This window comes from Setaria viridis, chromosome 2 (assembly GCF_005286985.2).
Source record: "Setaria viridis chromosome 2, Setaria_viridis_v4.0, whole genome shotgun sequence".
NCBI classification, from domain to species: Eukaryota; Viridiplantae; Streptophyta; class Magnoliopsida; order Poales; family Poaceae; genus Setaria; species Setaria viridis.
Window position 1 is genome coordinate 3,401,479 of NC_048264.2, and position 15,929 is coordinate 3,417,407.

Sequence of the window (15,929 nt, forward strand, 5' to 3'; positions counted from 1 at the left end):
ACAGTATTAGAACACATCGACCATCGAATTATTCAGAACAAATAACAGCCAAAAGGAAAAATGATTACAAAAAGATACACCTGCAAGCCACTAACGGTAACACAGTAAACTAAACAAAGTCCATTTCCAATGGAATTGCTCATCCTGGCAGTTGGCAGACTCTCTACCAGTACGACCACACACTGATTCTCCAAGTCCTAGCAGTAGCAGCTAGCTTATCACATCCTTGTTGATGTAGCCTATTGCTTGATCTTTCCAACCTCTTGCACTCAGCTGCACTGTCCTCCCACAGACAACCCACCAAACACCTTTTCTCCTCCCCCCCTGCCCCCACTCAGGTTGTTATCCTCTCTCCCTCTCTCTCTGCATCTCTTGTGGCATCCGGCTGCTGCTTCCTCCACAAACCTCTCTCAATTCCACCATAGACGACGACAGCGCCAAAGGTCAGAGGAAATTGGGCTATGCCCTCCCCAATCTTCCATATATAGGGGCACAGAAGGCATCGTCTTGTTCATTCACATCTCCTGCTTCTTTGCTTTCTCCCTCCCTCTAGATCTTGCCTTTGTGACGGCGGGTAGGCGCTTCGAGATCGGAGAAATGTCAGGCCAGTTTGCATCCGAGCATGTTTGCTATGTCAACTGCAACTATTGCAACACCATCCTGGTGGTATAGTCTCTCCCTCCCTCCCTCCCTCCTTTAATTTCTCTCTCTTTCTCTAACTCTCTCACTCTCACTCACCCACTCTCTTTCTCTAATTCTCTCTCGCTCTCTTGTGAGATCTGCAGCAAGTTTCTTTTTCCTTCTTTTTTTTCGTCGAAGCTAGCCTATGGAGATCCAGTTCAAGTGTGCTCTGCCATGCATGCATACTGGTTCCACCATAGCTGTGTTTATATTTTTGCTCCCTGCTACTTCAATCCAAAACAATCTGTTCCTGAAAAATTTTCTAATTAAGTGCATGGTTACATATATACCCAAATTTTGGCATCATGAAATATGAAGTGGAAAAGAGGAGAAATACTATGTTTGCATCTTTCTTCGAGCAAAATTAAACCATAGAGCATAAATCTATTTTCCTTCTTTCCAATTTGTAACAAAAATGTTTTCCCTTCCCTCTTCAAGGATACAGCCTTTACATGTGCTTGAACATCTTCTTTTCTTTTTTTCTCCCTTCTGCATGTTTTGGTCTCCAAATGAAGTTTCCTTCAGATTTGCTGGCACCCATATATATATACCATGAGTAGCTCAGATCCAACACCAATATATGTTCTTTTTACTCAAACAAATATAACTGAAGTTCACAGTAGGCTTTCACAATTTGACCAAAAGGAATATAGGTTTTCGACAACGGCACATCTTTTAAGTTAATTTGTCAGGGGAGCACCCATGGTATGCATGAGATATTGATTTTTCTTCTTCTAAGGTTTCTTTGTCTTGCTACCAGCAAATATCAAACTACACCTTCATGGTTTCCTGACAAAAACATTTCTGGCAACCCAACTTTACATGCATGCAGGTGCAGACGATTAAAGCCTCTTTAACAATTGCTTTAGTCTCCCATGCGATAATACACCAGTGTTATTACCAGTAGCTGTTATCATATATTCTTGCATCTTCAGCATATTTTTTAGGTGCCTAAAATCTTATGCAGTCAATAAAAAAACTGAAGCTGCGACGACAGCCTTTCCCTCTCATTCTGCACATGTGCAGGGAGAAGTGGATCTGCTGGTCATGTCATTTTCCCCTTTCTTGATGTTTGCGCAGGTGGGGGATCTAGCTAGTTTTGTGTATGTATGCGTGCGATCTATCGATGATGTTGCGCTGAAAGATAGGAGAGTGTGACATCAACTATCAACTGTAAAGATGCCGCCACTTTTAATTTTCTCGTTTTTTATATTTTATACATGCTCATACTGTTCACATGCAACTCTAACATCCCTCCCTCCCTCTCTCTCTCTTCCTCTCTCTATTCTCTAATAACATCTTTCTATCTCTCTCCTCTCTCTGTCTTTGTCTGATGAGAGAGATTCTCGTTTAGACCTGAGATGTCATGTCTGTCTCCTGGAGACGAGATCAGATGCAGGCTGTTGTTACGCTAGCTCCAGCATCTCCAGGCAGGCAGCGAGATATATAGCACTCGAAAGTCGAAAGGTAGGCACTTGAAAAGGTGTTGCACGCAGTCAAAAGACGACATGGATGTACATGAAGGCATGGTGCTACTTTCCCATTCCTACTTGGCGCCAGGCACTGGCTGCCATGATGCACGATCTGCCCCTTGCTTCCCTCTTCTAGCTTCCTACAAGTCTCACCTTTTCTGGATGAGAGGGAGAGGAGAGGGAGAGGGAGAGGGAGAGGGAGGGAGAGGGAGAGAACCATTTACAAAGACGGGTCCAGTTAGGCATAGCCTATGGTCCTGTTTGGGACGGCGTTTCTCGCGGCCGTGGTAGACATCGCGGCAGACCTGCGTCCTGCAAAATCGCTAGCTGCTCGCAGCGAGTTTTCTACTGCAAAACGCGAGAATCGAAACGCGGGCCAACGCACGCTTCTACGTGAAGCGATTATGGCGGCCGCGCTGCTGGAGACTCCGTCCCAAACAGGGCCTATAGCTGCTACATACATTACTCACCAAGCATTTACTTCTAGTATATGAGGCACTGTTCGATCATACTTTTTATTTATGGACTTCAAACAAACAATATCAATGCCTCATTGACATGTATTCTGTGGTGCCATGGAATCCCTTCCTCTGTTATTTTTCCCCATTTTACTTAACATTTTAAATTGCACTTCCTCTTGTTTAGTCTTAGGTAAAGGTCGTTGTTTGGGAAAAGAATATAAAACGGAAGTTTACAATGGAACACTCTAATTTCTTATTATCATACATTCATGTGTGCACATGTACATGCAGGTGAATGTGCCAAACAATTGCTCCTACAACATCGTGACCGTTAAATGTGGGCATTGCACAATGGTGCTCTCAATGGATCTCAGTCCTTTCCACCAGGCACGCACTGTTCCAGAAAGCCAGGTGCAGGACTGATTCTAGCAACCCATGCTGATAACATGAAGAAATTTCCTCGAAAATATGAAATCATTTCAATATTAACTATACTTTTTTACACTCTTCACTATCAATACACGCTTCAAAAAAATATTCACAGAAACAATGGAGAGACCTCCTAACTGTTGACATTTATTTGCTCATTATTCTTTTTATTATTTAGATTTGATACACCTATTTTTATTTGGATATTGTGCCCAATAATTTATTTTACATTGAAACTTTCATCAGTGTGCATCATAATGTATTACATTTATGTTTTCTATAGGTTGTGCCGAACAGAGGATTTCAATATAACAATTTTGGGAGCTATGAGGCAGCCTCAAGAAATCTACGAACACAGTCCATGTACCCAATGTCAAACAATCAGCCACAAGTGCCACCAGTTCGACGTATGTACTATATAACTCTCATGAATCATGATTGCTGAAAACCCAGCCCAGCTATATAGTGTTCATCATATTTATATTTCCATGATTGCTGAATTAAGCACAAAGTTCAATGCTTTACTTAATTAGTTGTTCATCTCATTTTTAATTTCTTTCATGTGTTTCCAGCCCCAGAGAAGAGACAGCGTGTTCCGTCAGCATACAACAGATTTATCAAGTGAGATTCCAAGCCATGAGCACTTAAATACTGAAAAGAGTAATGTTTTAGATATGTTCGATGAAAAATATAGCTGCACCTATCACCCTTCTACAATATCGATCTCTTTGAGAGAATTTTCTTTGCACACCTCGCTGCAACCTAGTTACCTCTCCAGACATCAGAAACTCTTTATCCTCTTCTTGAGTGAGCATCTCACCAGTCTTGTTAATATAATTTAACCATAAACAAAGCTACTAGAAAATAAAAGAATATCTTCAAAAAGTCATCATAATATTTTAACAAACTTTGTATTTTTGAGGAGAAAAAATATTTCTAGTTTTATGGGAAAAAATCCATTTCTTAAAATGCTCAAATTGTTTTTCTAAATTAAACTCCATATATTTGAGAAATTCAAAACTTATATGATCAACATGAAATTTGCAGATTTCTGAATTATCAATATTTTGAAATTTTCTCTTTAGGCAAATGGATTTGAGGTAGCATCAACGGATCTTCAAGCCCTAAACCCTATTTTTCTTCCATATTTTCTCCTGGAAAATCATGTTGTCTATTAGAAGGAGATGACAAAAGAGAAATGTGCGCTGAGGGAAGAGTCACAAAAGGGAGGGTTATAGTTTTCTTTAGAGGAAAGAGCAAACAGGATTGTATTCAAAAGGATAATTGTCTCATAAACAGCTTGCAGGCTAGATCCTACCTCAAACATCTGCTAATGCCCAAAATTTAAACTTGTGCAATAAAAACTTTTTGATAGAAAACTAAATTTGGTTTATTTAGGCCTATCATGATTATAAGTAGATTAATGACATAGTAAGACTATTATATTAATAAATTGACATATGCTACAACCAGGTATCTATATTGCACTATTAACATAGAAAGTTATATTCTATTGAAAGTCTCCTTTAATTTCTAAATGGACAAACATTTGATATGACCCTTCCTAAAAACTTTGACAAATACCATGAAACAAAGAGGAGTAAAATGGCATAGTATTGCGAATTTTAGGGATAGCAATGTCAACCTGCAAAAAGTCTGCATCAGTATTTAATTTTAATTTTGTGTACTGATCAAACTTGATTCAAAGATATTTCTTATAAGTAGATGAAATGCATCAAATCAGATATTTTTTACAGGATTAAAAATTTCACTAGCTAAATTTTCTTGTTAAAAAGAATGAGATGTGTCTATGGTCTTAGATAATAAGGTGGTATTATTAATCCTTAGACAGACGTGCGCGCACTTAATTCCCAAATTTGTAGTATATATGTAGTATCTTTTAGTTTGAAAGATTGGTTTAGTATTATGTAGCTGGTTATCATAAATTTAAAGGCTCCGCTGCAATTGAGATCGCGTGACCACGTCTAAAATTTTCAGAAATTGAACTATCCAGTTAACTAGATAGTGGCACTCAAGTTCAACATTTCAACCTAGCTAGACACAAATGCCATGCCACTTTTGGATATTAGCAAGCAATAGTAACAGCTAATAATGTATGGCTTGATCTAAATTTAAATGCATGGGTTCTATTTCAATAGAATATGTCTTTCTGAACTTAACTAACTTGTAGTTAAGCTTCATTGCTGTGTTTTCTTCACATTTGATATAATCTAAGATACTACTTCTTGATGTCAACAGGGAAGAAATACAAAGGATAAAGACGAGCAATCCAGAGATTAGCCACAGGGAGGCATTCAGTGCAGCAGCAAAGAATGTAAGTTTTACATATTTTGCTTTAATATAAAGAACACAAGTTTTGGACAGTAGAACTTATTATCATATATAGCCATGCAGTATATACGTGTGTGATATCATATCATCGAGTGCTACTAATTAAAAAAAGACCGAGCTATCTTCTTATGGCATCCGGATCCCCAACAATGTACGTACACATCAAACAGAAATGGACTGTTAGTCATTATATTTAGATAGTCTACTCAGTGATAAACATGCATATATGGCGTCTATAAATCTCTCTATGAGTTGCAGGCCCCAATTAGTTTTTGACAAATATAATGTGTTATACCAATCTATTTAGAGAGGCTATTATATATATTGTTGGTGTGAACAATAAACTCTTATAATTAAATAATAGTAATCTATAGTGTACCATTGGAGTTGCACATAACAGATTCTTTATCCTCTGCCATGAGAGTTGCATAGTTATAAATTTGTATCTTCAAATTATCAGTTATATGTGAAACTAAAGTTCCCACTAGTTGTATCGCAATTTATTCGTGCCTCGATAGACGACCAAAGTACACTCATGTACACACATTTGAATCATCACAGACCTTTAAACCGACAGTGAAAAAATATTATCAGTTTCACTTCAGTTAGCTAGCCAAGCAAATTTAGCTCTTTGCACATAAAGCATATATAACAAGGTTCAGGAACTACCTCAAGAACAGACAAAATTGATCATCTAGGTAACTTCCTAACTCTGCACCAACTAGGAATGCATAGTGAACATCTAGGTTAGTGTTGACATCATGACATACAAACCAACTACCAAAAAAACATTTTTACAGGCGGTGAATAGCATTTCCACATGTGGCATTTTTGACATTGACATCCATTTATTTCCGATAGGAGTACATGAGACGCTCCGAGCCCCCACATATAAGTTATATGAACAGGCCGGTACAGATCGCCTGACAATATAACGCATTGATTCTAGCTACAGGCTACCGTATGCAGTCACTGATGCATGTGCACCCGCACGCGCAGATCTCCCATGCATGCTACATTGTCATATCTTGGGCCAACCATTTTCTGCAAAACTCTGGACACAAGATTACATGAGCATGACTACAGAAACATTTGCATGGACTGCAAACTCCATCTCATCAAGCAAATTTATTCATAATTCCACATATGTGTATGAACATGTTTTTTGTTTTGGTTTACTTGCAGTGGGCTCATCTTCCTCGGCTCCATTTCGGCCTGAGCGTCGCCGATGGCGGTGGCGGCAGCAGTTAGAGCTCGATGGCGGTGTGCTTTCTACAAAGTGAAGAGGATCCATATCAAGCGTGCTGCAGGCGAGGGTTATCGATCGAAGAACTCTTCATCATCAGCTTAATTATATAAAATTAGAGCTGCGTGCTATATGTGTATCCGATCTATTGAGGTTTATGTAAGTTTAAGTGAGTGTACGTCACTACTAGAAATATGAGTATTCATCCTCAACCTTAGTACCGGTTGCTTTTTAACCCGGTACTAATGCTAATATTAGTACCGGATCTAAAATTGGGGGTCCCCAGAGGCCTTTTAGTACCGGGTCGTAACACCATCCGGTACCCGGGGACCCCCCAATAGGGACCCCCAATTTTGGACCCGGTACTAATGCTAATATTAGTACCGGGTCAAAAAGCAACCGGTACTAAGGTCAAGGACAAATGCTCATATTTCTAGTAGTGCTAGTTGTGTGTGTGCACATCTCCTGCATGCATGTCGTTGGAGATGATGGTGTATATTGCTAAATAAATGAAAAGATTTGTGCACCAAGGGGCTGTTAGTGAATGTGTGATCTTCGGCTGTTGTTTATAACTCGATCGAAGTGTGTTCCTATTCGAAAAAAGTACAATACAGTCAGTAGCGGATGCGGTCCCTGAACTTAGGAGGGGCTCCATCTTCTTTCGCCTCCATCCCTCCCTACTCTTCTTCTTCCTTGTTCCTATAAATCATGGAGGGGCTTAGGGGAGCTCCATTATCCGAGCGGCGGTAGGGGGGCTTGAGCCCCGCCCACCCCACCGCCATATCCGCCCTTGAGTACAGTAACAGTTATGCATGTACATCTGCAGCATACGCGTATGGATCACGAACATACATACGCTTGCATTATTGGATGTGGTGACAGTTGAACTTCACTGGTTCTCTAAAAAAACCAATTGAACTTCACTGGCATTTCATCGTTTTTTCAAGATTTTTAACTAATCAACCTTCATCGTACAGATTTTTAGTAGGATTAAAATCAGGGTAGAACGAAGTTGAATTGAAATTAGGTTTAGAGTTGTAGGGCAAAATGGGGGTAGAATGAATGAAAGAGGCGCGTAAAGTTTTAGGTGGCAAAAATAATTTTACTGAACCTAGTCTTTCATCCATTGAGGGCAGTACCCTATTCCCGGCATGACACATGGCGTAATGAATAACCATAAAAGTAATGGACAAATTGGTGGAAAATATATGCGAGGAGAAACAAAGAAACGAATACCAAGTGACACCATGAATAGCCCTCGAATACATGAGGCTGGATCTCCTAGTGTTATCTCGTAGCACGAGGAACAAGGGAGTTGACCTTTTTAGTAATCCTTGAACAAGGTGAAACCGTCTCACCTAGAAACAGCAGTACGTACGTGTGTAGTTCATGCATTTCACAACTGCCGATAAATTTACGTTCCCCCCGTTGTAACGGCATGTTCATTTAGACACGTGCCAACAATTTCTCTCGTTGCGTAGGTCCTTGCAAATTTCTCTCCCACTCTCTCGGCTGACGCTGTTCATCACCGTAGCGCGCGCGACTGAAAGCTCGAGCGTCGCAGAGGCCATATTTTTCAGATTTATTAGGGAATGACTAGATAACGTTCGGGTGGTTTTCGTTGGGTGGTGCCAGCCGATTTTCATAACATAGCACATAGCAATGCTTGGGGGCCAAACCGGACTGTTGTGGGTAAAAAATGCAGTCAAAAAATGATGCGCGGGACAAAGAGAAAAAATCGACTGAAAAAAAAAATCAAAAGACAGCGGACAAGAAAAAGCTCAGGATCGATAATACATGCGTGAATGCAGACCTGCTAAGAGCAACTCCGAAAGTCTGCTAATCTTACCCCCAATACTTTCTTTAGGAAAAAAGGAGAAAAAAAGAACTTCAATAGTCCACCTAAAACTCCCTCAAAAGATTGGCGACGCGAAAGAAACAACCCTCGCCCCGTATATTTTCGCGATGGCGGGTCTTCCCCAAGCCGCACCCCCCTTCCGCGCGTGTTTTTTTCCCATACCTTCTCCACCCCTCGCCCCGCCGCACACCAGAGCAACCGGACCTTCCTGCGCGGCCCCTTCCTGCGCGCGCAGCAGCGGTGGTGGGGCGAGGGGTGGCAGCGCCGGCAGGACGAGCGGCAGCAGCGGCAGGGCGAGGGGCGGCGACGCCGGCGGGGCGAGCAATGGGGCGGCGGGGCGAGGGGCAGTAGCGCCGGCGGGTCGAGGGGTGGGGCAAAGGGTGGTGGTGGTGAGGCGAGTGGCGAGGGCGGCGGGACGAGGGGTGGCAGCGCCGGCGGGGCGAGCAGCGAGGCAGCGGGGCGAGGGGTGGGGCAAAGGATGGTGGCGGCGAGGCGAGCGGCGAGGGCGGTGGGACGAGGGGTGGTAGCGCCGGCGGGGCGAGCGGCAGCAGCGGCAGGGCGATGGGTGGCGACGCCAGCGGGGCGAGCAGCAGCAGCGGCAGGGCGATGGGTGGCGACGCCAGCGGGGCGAGCAGCGAGGCAGCGGGGCGAGGGGTGGGGCAAAGGGTGGTGGCAGCGAGGCGAGCGGCGAGGGCGGCGGGACGAGGTGTGGCAGCGCCGGCGGGGCAAGCGGCAGCAGCGGTAGGGCGATGGGCGGCGACGCCGGCGGGGCGAGCAACGAGGCGGCGGGGCGAGGGGCAGTAGCGCCGGCGGGGCGAGGGGCAGTAGCGTCGGCGAAGCGAGGGGCGGGGCAAAGGGTGGTGGCGGCGAGGCGAGCGGCGGGGCGAGGGGCAGCAGCACCGGCGGGGCGAGCAGCGGGGCGGCGGGGCGAGGGGCTGCGGCGCCAGTGGGGCGACCGGCGGGGCGAGGGGCGGCAGCATCGGCGAGGCGAGGGGTGGAACCCGACGTCACCGTGGCAGAGCCGTCCAAGCCCAAGGTGCATGGCTGCTCCATCTGTGGGCTCGAGTTCGCCATCGGCCAGGCGCTCGGCAGCCACATGCGCCACTACCGCGCCACCGAGGCGGACGGTGGCAGCAACAAAGGCCTCGGGCTAAGCCTCAGCCTCGGCAGCAGGCTCGGACAGAAAGACGGCGGCAGGAAGGTGGTGCCGGCGGCTGAGGTTGTGCTGACCAAGTGCCTGGAGTGCTCCGAGAGGGGAAGGAAGGTGCCTGGTGTCATGGGCCAGGAGGTGGGCAGACTAAGTAATTGACCCAATTATGATGATGTGGCCTTTTTTTTAAATTATTGGGGTAGTTTTTAGTGTTTAGCTATGGGCTAATATGTTTTTTGGGAACTTTTTTTTAACATAGCTCCCAATAACTTATTTTGGGGAAGAATTTTTTGGAAAACTATTGAAGTTGCTATAAGGGCATCAACTTGCGGGCCAATAAAAATAAATAAAAGAGAAAGTCTGTAACAAAAACTGATAACAAAACAAAATATTAGATCCACTAATTCCGCCAATCTTAGATGGATGTAAAATAGCATAACACGAAGAAGAACGACACTCGAACGCACTAAAATCAAATGAGAATAATAAAAACAATACAGAATAATTAAATAACACACAGATAAGAAAAATATTAACTGATAACAAAACAACATACTAAATCCACTGATTCCACCGATCTTAGATAGATCTAAAATGACTTAACACAAGAAGAACGACAGCCGAACATACATAACAAGGAAAACATTAAGACTTCACACTAAAAATCAATTGAGAATATAAAAATAAAGAATAATAAAATAAATCATATATAGGATAGTTCCATTTTGTAATTACCAGATAATTATATTCGCTAGATTTTGCCCATATCATACCCTAAGACACATCCGCACATCATCGGATTTGGATTATCTCTGTTCTCATGAATATCTAAATCACTTTCTCATATACGCAAAGTTTAGATTCGGATAGGATATTTGGCAAAAGAAAAGGATTTGGATAAGATACAGAAATTGTCAATACGACTTTTGCTCTACGAACAAATCAGCGTGCAATTTTTCCTTCATGCGCCAATGGGCCGTATCTGCCTCCATTGCCGTGTGAATGCTGGCTGTTTGGTGGAACGGGTTGAAAATTTCATGCAGGCTAGCTGTAAGCTGCTCATGGACCTAGCGGGCCGGCAGCAGCCCAGCTTCCCCTGCTGGTCCGTGGCAAGCAGCCAGAGCCCAGAGCCAACACATACAACGAAAATCCGATTGATAAAGGAAAACGAAAATTACTCGAGTGATGGTTAGGAATTCAAAAGGAAAAGGTCCTTTTCACCTCCCTGAAGTATGGGCCCCTTGATTCCAAAACTGTCCGTTTTGACACCTCGATCTTCAAAAACCAGACAGGTAACCTCCTAAACCCAATTCCACCTTGATTTTGTCCAATGTGGCATCACGTCACCCATCCACGGTGGCAACTCTTTCATGGATCCACATATAAGCTTCCGTCATCTTCCTCTACCCTCCTCTCTCTGCCTTCTCATCGCCTCGTCAAAGTTCCCTTAAATTCCACCGGCTACCATAGCCAGGGTAGAGGTCGTGCTCTATGGCGCCTTAGCAATCCCATCTGCGACGCTTCCTTGCTCATGGAGCAGACTAAGCTATGCTCCTCACCTAGGAGGACACCGTCCTTGTCACGGAAGCCGAGCAGCTCCGCCACGGCTTTCAGCTCCACTACTTGGGTGTGCTCCCTACCTAAACCTTCAGCGTGTGGAAGAGGCCAACCTAGACGATGCAAGCAATGGCGACAACTTCAATTTGGAAGAAGGCAGCAACGACATCTAAAAAGTTGAGCCTCACAGTTTCGGTGCCAAATTGGATCCAATTCAACGGGCAATTCGATTTGATTGGCAATACAATTGGATTTTTCTCATCATTTTAGCACCACACAACATTGGCTGACGGGAAAGAAATCACCGCCGTATACATGGGTGCTACGCACGGGTTCTGCGTTGCCCATGCCGCTTCCTAGGCTCGCCCACAGCCCACAGGCCCATCCCAGGCTGCTCCCTTTTGACGGCAGGGTAGCCTCGCCGTTCTAGCCGGAGGGGAAAGGGAAGGTGGAGGAAAAAAAAAAGAATGGCAGGTGGATCCCGCGTGTAAGTGAGAAAGGAGAAGAAAATAACAGGTAGACCCATGACACATCGGATTGCGACACGGTGATGACATGTCGCCGGCTAGGACAAAACCGGAGTGAAATCCGGTCAGGGAGGTCGCGTATCCGGTTTTGCGAACTTGAGGAGGCAGAACGGATGGTTTTCTTGTCCGGGGTGAAAACGTGGACTAGGCCCATTGTCCAGGAATTCAAAATCCGACGGGAGGCGGGCTGCAACTCTACACGATCCAGCTTCATCTGGCCCAAAAGGTTCACCACTGGCCCAAACACGAACGGCCTCGGCACGCAACGGGCCCAACCTGCCGTCAATAGGCCCCGCACAAGGCACACCTCACCATCTCCTCCATCCAGTTTCCCCTTTCTCCACCGCCAACCCCTCCCCAGTTCCCCACTCGCCGTCGCGACGTCGCCCCGGCGGCCACCCGAACGCCGTCGCTGTCACCACTCCAGGTACTTGCCACCGCATCACCCACGCACAGGATTGGTACTTTATGCGTTTATTTTGCCCCCGTTTTGTCCGATTCCTGGATGCTTCTGGACCATAGGTTGGTGCCACTCGATTCTTGGACTTTCTCCCTAAACCAGGGATAAGATCGCACTATTTGTTTTTGTTGGCTTGCTAGATTGCCCGGTAGAGACACCCATTCTAGTACCATTAATAGATCTTCGCCATTGCCTGAGGCGGAGGGAGAGCCAATAAATGCTTTAGGGTTACTTAGGGGAGGAGGGGGAGTGTGCCGATGGCTGACGAGCAATTGGCGCCGCCGGTGGTGGTGGCGATGAAGGGCCACCCGGGGTCCGGCAAGTCCACGGCGGCGCGGGCCATCGCCGCCGCGCTCCGCTGCCCGCTCCTGGATAAGGACGATGTCAGGGACTGCACGCTAGCCCTCGAGACCGTGGCTGCCTCCGGCGCGCTCAACGAGCTCTCCTACGCTGTGCTGTGGCGTGTGGCTGAGCGGCAGGTCCAGCTTGGCCTGTCTGTTGTCATCGACTCCCCGCTGTCACACCGTGCCCACCTTGACGCCTTGACACGCCTACCCGGTGCGGTTGTGGTCATTGTGGAATGCCACCCTGGTGATGAGGAGGAGTGGCGTCGGAGGCTGGAGAAGCGGGGGGCGGCAGTTGCCAATGGTGGCGGCGGTGATGGATGGCATAAGCCGAAGACGTGGGCGGATCTGCAAAGGCTTGTGGAAGGGTACCAAGGTTGCACGGATTATGAAATTGGCGATGTGCCGAGGATCGTGGTGGACACAACTGATCCGACAGTTGATGCGGAGGCCATTGCTGCAAAGGTTGTGGGTTTCATTAGGTCTCATCTTGCTTGTGGGCAATAGTTTTGCTGACCCTTTGATGTTGCGAACCATTTTGTGTGAGAAAGTATTCATCTGTTTGCTATTACAAGCAAAATGTACAGTGAGTCAGTGAGTTAGGCATTAGATCGATTTTCATAGCAAAATGCTGATATGTTGTACTGTAAGAGTGTGTTCGAAGTTCTTCTGGTTTCATTTTTATTCTTCTTGGCCCATCTTCCATTGTACAGATCATTTAAAGTTGCATCAATTTGTAGGAGTTGGGGTTGGAGGAGATGCGTTTCTGAACTATCACCATAGGCTGATCATTTTTTATTCCATCTTCTTCCACGGGTTGGGGAGTTTCTTTCTGGATCTGCTCCTCCTTTCTTTTGGGTGGTGGTACGTACACATGAGGCGCCTCCTTTGGTTCCTCCTGCTGGCAGTGAAAATCTGGAACCAATTTGGCTACCAGTTCATCCACCTCCCTTCGGAACCTCTCCCATGGTTTGGGTTCTCCAGTTGCGTCCTCCTCCAGTCTGCCAGGGTCTCGAGGAAAATTGGCTCTGAATACCAGATCTTAGGGACTTAGAGAGGGGGGCAGCCATAGGCGCAGGAAAGAGGGCTGAGAGAGAGAGAACGGTGGCTACTGTTCACGCGTGAACAGTAATGCGAGGAGGCAGGGAAGGTGGAAGGATAAATCCCTAATTACTTCTTAATTCTCAAATTACAATATCTCCTCATATATATAGGGGAGATGACATGACTCCTAAGTAACCTAATAGATTGATTCTTTATAGATAGAATTCAATCTGATTACAAAAAAGTCCTATGACCAAGGGGCCTGAGTGGTCCCACCCTTTCTATTCCTAACCTGCCACTAACTTGTCCCTTCTCTTCCTGTAGTATGTCTTGCCGACCATAACAACAGCATTACTGGATTTTGCAGCCCTTGATATATTCCTTCCATTTCATAAATTACCTCCTCTGTCTCTTGATCTTTGGTTTTAAAAGTACCAAATCAGATCCCAGTCAGTCTAATCTTATTCAGATGCTTCACTGACTAATTTGTGACTTCCACTCATGCATTCATAATTTTCCAGTGGCTGCTTGTCTACTTTTTTCTGCTCTGATTTCATCAGACCTCAGTTGTTCTGGTTCCAGTTGTAGAACTTGCTCCTTTCTAGCACTGAGGTCACTATTGACCTAATGCCCTATTGACTCATGGGTCTGATGAAATCTGTTTTTGCAACAGCACTCTGTTTTGGTGTCAAGATCTGTAGAGGAAGCATTTCTCCCAAAGAAAAGAGGCCAGAGGTTTGTTGTTTACTTCTTTATTGTCTAAATAAGTTCATTATAGTAGGCTTGCAATGTTGCAAGGGTCCAAGTCACTGATTCTAAAAGGGGAATATGTTCTCTGCAAAAGAATATAGTTACCTCAATTATAGTGATTCTAGCAATTCCATTCTGGTGTAACTTGCTGGGATGCCATGCTATTCCATTACTTCAAAGTCTACCCGTCCCTTTTTTTTTTCTGTTCAGTTCCATAATGCTTTGACATCATGATGTGAAAATAAAAGGTCAGAACAGTAAAATGCCGTTCTTCGTTCTTTGCATCTGAACAAATGAAAAATGCTGAGTGGCATAGCTAATTTTTGAAGTAAGACTGTAAACAAGTCTGTTGATTACTGACACGTAGAAAGCAACAATGTGTTGGGCAATATTTGTGTTAGTAAGTAGTAACTAAGTCTTACCTAGTTACATCTATTAGTTGTTTCTGTATGAAGTTTCCTTTCTTTCTTCCGCTGTAGAATATTAATCACATTCTTGTTCTTGTTTGTGGACACATGCCTGATAAAATCACTCTGTTTTTCTCAGTGCTAGATGGCATCTGCTGATCTAAAACCAGGGGTGCCTGTTATTCTGGGGGAACTAGAACCATCCTCAGAGATGTTCAAGCAAGGAGCATCCCTTCGAGTCACAGGAATGTATGTGTTAGAGCTTCCTTTTACTTATGGACAACCTATGTTTCAGCTGTCTTGAGCCTCTTGCTTTTCTTCAGTCTTCAGTCATACGATGTGGACTCTGCAATTGCTGTCATTCAAGATGGGAGCGTGAGCTTGAAGATTGACACCCAAAATCTGAGGGACATCAGTTTTCGTACAAATTCAGCATACCATTTCATTGGCGAACTGCTGATCCGTGCAGATAATGAGGTACATAGCTCTCCTACATTTTCAAGCCTTGATCGGCCTGTTTGAACTAGCATAATAACAAGGCTACACCAAGTTTTATTTGTTTACAACCCTCTGCAGGCAATTCTGCAAGCGCGCATAGGAAGGAATGTTGATGGCCTCGACCTGAACCTTTACCAGCAGTCTCTGCTTATCCGGCGGAAACATGAAGCCAAGCTACGGAGCTCCAGGAGAGCATGATCTGTTGCTGGGGAATCAGGCACATGCTCTTTGCAGTTCAATTCCTTTGTTTGGCTGCGATGGAATGACATTTGTACATGAGAACAGAACTGGACCATCTAGAGGATTTGATATGAGAATTGATCAATTTGGAGTTCCTGCATATGATTTCAGGGACCTCACATATCCGTTTCTGGCTGTTCAGGGGTCTGGCATTTCTCTTGCACCTTAAAGGGCTGCGTTGACATGTATGGATATCTGGTTGCGATGATCTGATTTTGGAACGAGACATTTTCATTCTCAGTTATTCTGCTGGAGGCAGGTGGAACTTGGCCGCAGAATGCCAGTGTTTTATTTGTGAATCTGAGTCTATTGGACCATGTTTAACATGAAGGTTGAGTGATGCTTTGTGTGGGTGGAACATATATTTTTCTTTGCTTATGTACAGCCTGTTCGCTTCAGCTTATTCAACTGGCTTATCAGCCATCAAACAGTATTTTCCTCTCACAACAAATC

General features: G+C 44.9%; 3 protein-coding genes across 4 annotated transcripts; all 3 read left to right on the plus strand.

Moving 5' to 3' along the window:
• Nucleotides 1-271: 271 nt before the first annotated feature.
• Nucleotides 272-7,171, plus strand: LOC117846639 (protein YABBY 1). 2 transcript variants are annotated; one of them, XM_034727873.2, is made up of 7 exons: nucleotides 272-443; nucleotides 554-666; nucleotides 2,906-3,025; nucleotides 3,327-3,450; nucleotides 3,616-3,664; nucleotides 5,303-5,378; nucleotides 6,581-7,171. In XM_034727873.2, the coding sequence occupies exons 2-7, from the start codon at nucleotides 598-600 to the stop codon at nucleotides 6,644-6,646; spliced, it is 504 nt and encodes a 167-aa protein (XP_034583764.1). In that variant the 5' UTR covers nucleotides 272-443; nucleotides 554-597; the 3' UTR covers nucleotides 6,647-7,171. The 2 variants fall into 2 exon arrangements, with proteins under 2 accessions (XP_034583764.1, XP_034583765.1); XM_034727874.2 differs by lacking the exons at nucleotides 272-443; nucleotides 6,581-7,171 and adding an exon at nucleotides 5,451-6,535 and having other exon boundaries at nucleotides 450-666.
• Nucleotides 7,172-12,013: 4,842 nt separating this feature from the next.
• On the plus strand, nucleotides 12,014-15,836 carry LOC117844912 (CST complex subunit TEN1). The gene is made up of 5 exons (XM_034725759.2): nucleotides 12,014-12,160; nucleotides 14,255-14,316; nucleotides 14,878-14,987; nucleotides 15,062-15,215; nucleotides 15,315-15,836. The coding sequence occupies exons 3-5, from the start codon at nucleotides 14,884-14,886 to the stop codon at nucleotides 15,432-15,434; spliced, it is 378 nt and encodes a 125-aa protein (XP_034581650.1). The 5' UTR covers nucleotides 12,014-12,160; nucleotides 14,255-14,316; nucleotides 14,878-14,883; the 3' UTR covers nucleotides 15,435-15,836.
• Nucleotides 12,278-13,221, plus strand: LOC117844911 (uncharacterized). The gene has a single exon (XM_034725758.2). The coding sequence runs from the start codon at nucleotides 12,451-12,453 to the stop codon at nucleotides 13,042-13,044; it is 594 nt and encodes a 197-aa protein (XP_034581649.1). The 5' UTR covers nucleotides 12,278-12,450; the 3' UTR covers nucleotides 13,045-13,221.
• Nucleotides 15,837-15,929: the final 93 nt, after the last annotated feature.

Coding starts and splice junctions, on each gene's coding strand:
- LOC117846639 (XM_034727873.2), top strand. CDS start 598: ATGTCAGGCCAGTTTGCATCCGAGCATGTTTGCTATGTCAACTGCAAC. Junction 667..2,905: donor ATTGCAACACCATCCTGGTG/GTATAGTCTCTC, acceptor ATGTACATGCAG/GTGAATGTGCCAAACAATTG. Junction 3,451..3,615: donor ACAAGTGCCACCAGTTCGAC/GTATGTACTATA, acceptor ATGTGTTTCCAG/CCCCAGAGAAGAGACAGCGT.
- LOC117844912 (XM_034725759.2), top strand. CDS start 14,884: ATGGCATCTGCTGATCTAAAACCAGGGGTGCCTGTTATTCTGGGGGAA. Junction 14,988..15,061: donor TCCCTTCGAGTCACAGGAAT/GTATGTGTTAGA, acceptor GCTTTTCTTCAG/TCTTCAGTCATACGATGTGG. Junction 15,216..15,314: donor TGATCCGTGCAGATAATGAG/GTACATAGCTCT, acceptor AACCCTCTGCAG/GCAATTCTGCAAGCGCGCAT.
- LOC117844911 (XM_034725758.2), top strand. CDS start 12,451: ATGGCTGACGAGCAATTGGCGCCGCCGGTGGTGGTGGCGATGAAGGGC.